Below are 6,658 nucleotides of genomic sequence, written 5' to 3'. Positions count from 1 at the left end.
GGTTAGTGATTAGTGTATTAGAACCGTATCTGTCTTGCCTAACATTCTAAGAGTTAGGCGCCATCATAATCCTGACGGTGGAAAATTCGGGTCGTGACAGAGAAAATACTTAATTAATCTTGTTTGGGAACTGTGTGTATATGGTTCATCCTTTGGAGCCATATAATTGTTAAGTTCGAAAAAATCAGGCGTCAAGCAAAAGTTAGTAAAGTAACACTTGAACGACGATAAATTAGACAATAGAAGAGAAATATACCAAAAGAGACACAAACATTTAATGTGGTTCGATCAATTGACCTGCGTCCACGACGGAGATGAGCAATCCAATATATAAACGAGAGTACAAAATATCGAGAGAACAACCTCACAAAGAGGCAACGCACTAACACTTGTCCCAAAAAATTCTCCCCCTAAACAAGACTCTCAAACTCATATGACTACATTGTGGATGCTAGTGAATGAAAAGTCACAATTTTAAATTTATAGAAGTCCAATCATTTTCCTAAAAGAAAAGGGATTAGCCAAATATAATAAATTTATAATTTTCTATACAAAAATAAAAATTCAATTATGATAAATATGTTGTCATTTCCTTCGAGAAATAAAAAATTAAATATTTTAAAAAAAACATGACAAACAACTAACGATAATAACATCCTGAATCTGATAAGATTGAATAAAGATGGCATTCTAAAAATGCGTAATAAGAAAAAAGTGGACCCCCACTCCGTCCAAAAAAATGAAAGGCTCCTTCAAATGCAATTCAAGAGAATTTAAGGTACAAAATTTCCAGATATGTAGAAAAACGTGGTTTTATTATCTTCCTCGTGTTTCAGGCTAAGGCATCATTTGTTTTCTTTAAGATTAAGACGTCTGAATCTGAATACACATCTGAATATCAAGATGTGTATTAAGATTAAGATATTCGAATCTAAATACACATATGAATATATTAAGATGTGTATAAGATCTGAATACTAAAAATTAAGACTGTTTGATTTTTAACATCTGAATGCATAAATTTTTTCTTTATTTAAAAAATAATAAACATAAAATTCAAATAAAATACTAACTAATCTAATATTCTATCAATAAAATATATAGTTTTTTAAAATATGATACTTATTAGTTGTGATGGCTAAGAGGTGAATACCGACTAGAGGTGGTGGTTGGTGGTAGTTTTGGTTGATGATGGTGGTTCATGCTAGTAGCTAGTAGTGTTTGGTAGTGGTGGCGATTATGATTGAGGATGGTGGTGGTGAGTGGTGTTAGTTAATCATGGTGGGCGGTGATTTGTGATTGAGGAAGGTGGTGGTAGGTTATAATGATGGGCGGTATCCGCTGTGGTTGTAATAGTGATGGAGTGGTTGGTTGTGGTAGTTGAGGTGGATAAGTATTAACTGTGGGTGAGAATGATAGTGGTCGGAGTGGTGAGGATGGTAGATGGTGATGGTCGATAATGGTGACGACTATGATTGAGGATGATGGTAGTGGTGGTGGTGGTTGAGTAAGTTGGTGGTGGTAGTAGTGGTAGTGGTGGTGGTGGTGGTTGAGTATGGCGGTGGTGGTGGCATTGCGGTAGTTGATAATGGTAGGCAGTGTCGGTAGTTAATAATGAGTATGTGATAACATCTTAATGAAATTAAGTCTCTGTTATAGATCTTAATCATACAAACTTATTCTGACCCATTAAGTGGTTGTGAAGTAAAAAAACAAACACACTTAATAATTAAAATCTGAATAATTAAGATTCAGATTTTAAAAACAAACGCACTTAATATCTGAGATCTGAATGGTTAAGATTCAAACCTCCATTAAGTGCAAACAAATAAGACATACGTGGGGGCTGAGGCATTTTCCTGGACCAAGCCACTTGAAGAGTAGTTCGAAATGAAAATATCTTTTCCGGGGTAGTTTTCTTTTATGAATGTACTCTACTTATTTTTCCTTGGATTACAGTTTACCAGTAAGAAGTAAGATGAGTTGTTTAAATTAATGACCATAGTCCATCTCAAATAATGTGGGGGACAGACGAGAGTCATGCGTTCCTCGTGTTTATTGAAGGTAAAATTACGCGACAAATTAAATATTTATACTATATTTATTATTTGTAGCTGTAATTTGAACAAATTTTCTGAGGGAGAGAATGTTATTCACCTTTACCTATTTTCTATCTGATTCCCTCTTGACATGTGTTCCACACCTTCGAAATCTGTTCCAGCGTTGAAGTAAATAGCTTTATGAGCTATAGGTTGTGCGTCCAGTTTCCAATGAGAATTTGGGCCTTAAGAAGTGCCAAGCAAAGTCAGACAAAAGATATAGAATTTTTACCAATTTATACTATATTAAAAATTTATTTAATTCTAATTAAAGAGGTTTTAATTTAATTATAATTTAATATATATTATAGATTAAAAAAATATTCTCAAAAAAATGATGAAAGACCAGCCCATCCTAACGTAAAAATAGCACGGTATAGTCAGTTTTCGTACTGGTCATTCAAAAATAGCCAGCGTTTACAAAATTAATGAAAAATAGCCACTATTTTGCTGCAATAGAGACCGGTCCAGCATAATATACTGGATTTCGGTGCGCCTGTGTACGAACTCCAGCATATTATGTCGGATCGGTATACTTTGCTGACTCCAGTATAATATACTGGAGACTGGAGCACTGGTGCTCCAAACTCCAGTATATTATACTGGACAATTATACTTGCTGGAACTCCAGTATATTATGTTGGAGTTCTAGTGTACTTATGCTGGAACTCCATCATATTATGCTGGAGTTCCAGCATACTTATCCTGGAACTCCAGTATAATATGCTGGAGTTTAAGCATACTTATGCTGGAACTCCAGTATAATATACTGGCGTATTTTCCGAGTTTTGAACATTATTTTCGCTCAAATTTATCTTTACATGAAACGTGGCTAAATTTCGATTACTTTTAAAATTGGGCTATTTTTGACGACCAGCTGTAAATCTGGCTATTTTTAAATTTCTCCCCTTCCTAACATACTTGCCCCTTACTCCCATACCCGTGGTATCACATCCAAAAAAATACCTCTGTAGTCAGTTCCAGATGCTTTCAAAACCCTTTTGTTTATCCTTAAAATTGATAACAATTAAATTTAGACGTGGTTTTAAAGATATATGGATTGATTCACTACAAATATTCAAGAATGTTAGATAAGTGAGTTAAAGATCCAATGAACAACCAAACCAGTCGTGACGTTATGGTGTAGCTTGAACTTGTACTGGACAATAGTTTCTTCCCTTGGTTGGATCATGGGCTCGAAGCTAATCAACAAACAAAGTACAAAGGACAAAAATAAAGTCAAGACTTTGCAGTAGCTAAAGAGCAGAGAAATAAGTTTGTATTGCCTTAATATGCGTGTTACAATGTATTTTATAAAAAAAACATCCACTTTATATAGTAGGAGAGTTTCATCCTTAGTACAATTCTAAAAATGGCCAAGCGCCAAATATATCTCTGTACTTTCGAAAATAGTGTAATAATACCCCCCGTTATACTATTGGGTTATCCATACCCCTGCTGTCATACTTTGGGATAAAAATACCCCTATTTTGGATGGAATGCCACGTGACATCACCAGATTAAAACGACCAATTTCTTTTTTTACCCAATCCATTTTTGAAAAATCCACAACCCGACCCAATTTTCACCCAAGGTAAATATTTTATTGCGGGTTTGAGATTTTGCGGGTTTAAGTCTAACTTTCTAAAAAAGAAAAAAAAAATTAAAAAAAATGCGGGTGCGGGGCGGGGCGGGTGAATGCGGATGGAGTACGGGGCGAGTGAATGCAGGTTTAACTCCTATGCAGGGCGGGGCGGGGCGAGTTTAAATTTCGCAGGTTCATACAGAACTCGTCCCGCACTCGCACCCCACCCGCACCGCCTGCCCTTCATCAACGCTCATGTTGGGCAACAGCATGGGCAGACACTACTAGTAGAATTAAGATGTTTCAGTAGCAACCCGCCTTTGTGTCTAAGAAGAAAAAAATTCTTAAAAAGAGTATGAAATTGGAAATAAGAAGAAGATTCAACAGCGCCAAAATTTTAAAGATATAGCAAGGTTATACTGAATATCATCAGTACAATTTACTTAATAAAATAGAATTAATAGCTCAAACATAACATTAGAATTATAGTTGGTTGATATAACAAACAGAAGTATTGTAGTTGCTTAATCGGATTGTTCATCATTCTCCTCTCCAGCGTTGTCATTACCTCTAGTTTTGCTCAGCAAGCTGTTTCTTCATTTCCTCAAGTTTAGCCTTCTTAAGAGCAGCTAGCTTTAACAAACCTTTAGTTTGTCTAACATCTAGTTCATTCATGCTCTTTCCCTTAACAAGTTCACTGAACAGGAACTCCATTTCCATTTCCTCATTCTTTTGCTCCATTTTTCTTATATCTTCTTCCTTGGCCTTCTCTTTTTCTGAGAGGTAGGTTTCAAGTTTAATTAACTTCTTCGTCCTTACAACCTCAGGTTTCTTTAAATAATTCTTGAATATCTCCGTAGCTTGAGCTTCAGATGGCCAATAAATAGGACTAGTTTCCCAAGGACTAAAAATAATTATTGCGATTTGTATAGCACATAAAACTGAGAGCTCTTCTGCTTGCTTAAACAAACTTGTTGTTCTTTTCAAAATGAGGGATTTTTTCTCACTTTCACTCATTTCGCTACTGTTCTTATGCTTCTTGCTAGCCATATTGGGCCCGCACACAGAGACGCACAAAAAAAATGGAAAATAAAATGAGGAGCAGGGGCTTATATATAGATGCCCAAAAATATTGTTAATGCCATACAATTAAATAATGCCAAACTGATTTAGAAAGTCTAGCGGGTGAATGATAACAAGAGAAACTAAATCTAATTCATTACAATTTCTTCAGTTACTGTATTAATGATTTTCTAATTTAGACAATTTGAGCAATCAACCCAGGGCTAATATGAATAATTGGTTATGATGAGTTTACCATTCTAGACTCTAAGAAATTTCACTCGGTCAATACCATACGATTTTAAAATTTCACCTTTTATAATCAACTGCTTATTATGGTTTTTCTATATAGTTATTCTATTGAAACTTGAAGAATGGTGGGAAAAGGACCTGGCATACACACGTAGAGGGTAGTGAGTGTACAAGTTGTGCAATGTGAGTGGTTGAATTTGATACATTATTATTATTATTATTATTATTATTATTATATTATTATTATTATTATTATTATTATTATTATTATTATTATTATTATTATGAAAAGAAAGAAATCTTATTGATCATCAGAACAAAATACAATAAATAGGAAAACACTAAAAGCCAAAACTAGAGACAAAAACTAGAAACAAAACTATGGAGAGCTCCTAATGTCTCTAATTATCCCCTATCTATACGATATTATTTAAATCTTCTTTGCATCTCCTATCTCTGTCGTTCTTACCTCGTATCATAACCACTGTCACTCTATATTTACATTCAACTTCGACTTGCTTACAACTTTTATGGGGCAGGGGAACTTTATGATGCCACAATGCTTCATTCCTTCCTCTTCGGATGAAATAGGTAAGAGTTGCTAGAACAAATCCTCGACTGGTCCTGTCCTGTACAGCTATAGATATTCTCCTTCACAGTCCTTGGTCCTCCCTGTTTATAATGTAGATTCCCAGCCATTTCAGAATTTTCTCAAGACAGGACTTAGAAAAGGCAAATTCATAGAATAGACGGCCTATTGTTTCAGGGTGTTGTCCACATATTACACACATGAACTTCCAACATATGAAACTATGTTTGGAAATATTTTGCTTGCTCCATTGCCATAGACTCTGAGCTCCTCTTAGCCATTTGTAACCACTCTGAAGAAGCCATCGATTCTGCACATAACCTACTACAATTTTGTCCGTGATGGAACATACTTTCCTCCAATACCAGCTGCTCTCTTGTGTTACAGAAAATGTCCACCCTTTCAAGTAAATGCGATCCACCCATTTAACCCAAAGATTATAAGCTTTTCGAGCAATGTTCCACACATACTTTGCTATGGCTGCTTCAATCCATGTAACACATTCTAGTATACCCAATCCCCCCTTTCTTCTTGGTCTGCATACTAGATCCCGAGCAACTAGTGGAGCTTTAGTTGTAACCACCTTACCATCCCATAGGTAGATTCCACACATAGCAGTAATACTTTTAAGGACTTTCTTAGGGAGTAAGAATATAGAAACCCAATAGGAGTGAATATGCTTCATAACAGAGTTAATCATTTGCACCCTTCCTGCATAAGACGCGCTCCTTGATCCCCAGCTCTTGATTCTGTTAGTCAATTTGTTAATGAGCGTTTCATAGTTCATTGTTGATATTTTCTTAAAGGCAATTGGCGCCCCAAGGTACCTGAATGGAAGCTTCCCTCTCTTTTACCCCGTTAAGTCACACAGGTTTTCCATGGTTTGTGGAGCCAAGTTAACACTACAAATATTAGACTTTGTTGTACTGGTGGTCAGGCCAGATTTAGAGAATGCTTGATGTATGTCGTGACCCAAAACCCAACTAGTAATCATAACACGTAACCCAACCCATTAGGTAAATCAATTAACAGTTTACACATTTCTAATGAGGTAAAAGTGGTCAACGTATG

The 6,658-nt window shown here is 35.6% G+C and overlaps 1 protein-coding gene across 1 annotated transcript; it reads right to left on the bottom strand.

The window, feature by feature from the left end:
- Positions 1 to 4,254: 4,254 nt before the first annotated feature.
- On the bottom strand, positions 4,255 to 4,734 carry LOC107771354 (agamous-like MADS-box protein AGL90). The gene has a single exon (XM_016590703.2). The coding sequence runs from the start codon at positions 4,732 to 4,734 to the stop codon at positions 4,255 to 4,257; it is 480 nt and encodes a 159-aa protein (XP_016446189.1).
- Positions 4,735 to 6,658: the final 1,924 nt, after the last annotated feature.

Source organism: Nicotiana tabacum, chromosome 11 (genome assembly GCF_000715075.1).
Source record: "Nicotiana tabacum cultivar K326 chromosome 11, ASM71507v2, whole genome shotgun sequence".
NCBI classification, from domain to species: Eukaryota; Viridiplantae; Streptophyta; class Magnoliopsida; order Solanales; family Solanaceae; genus Nicotiana; species Nicotiana tabacum.
Note: the sequence above shows the minus strand (reverse complement) of the source record. Positions and strands in the feature narration are given on the sequence as shown.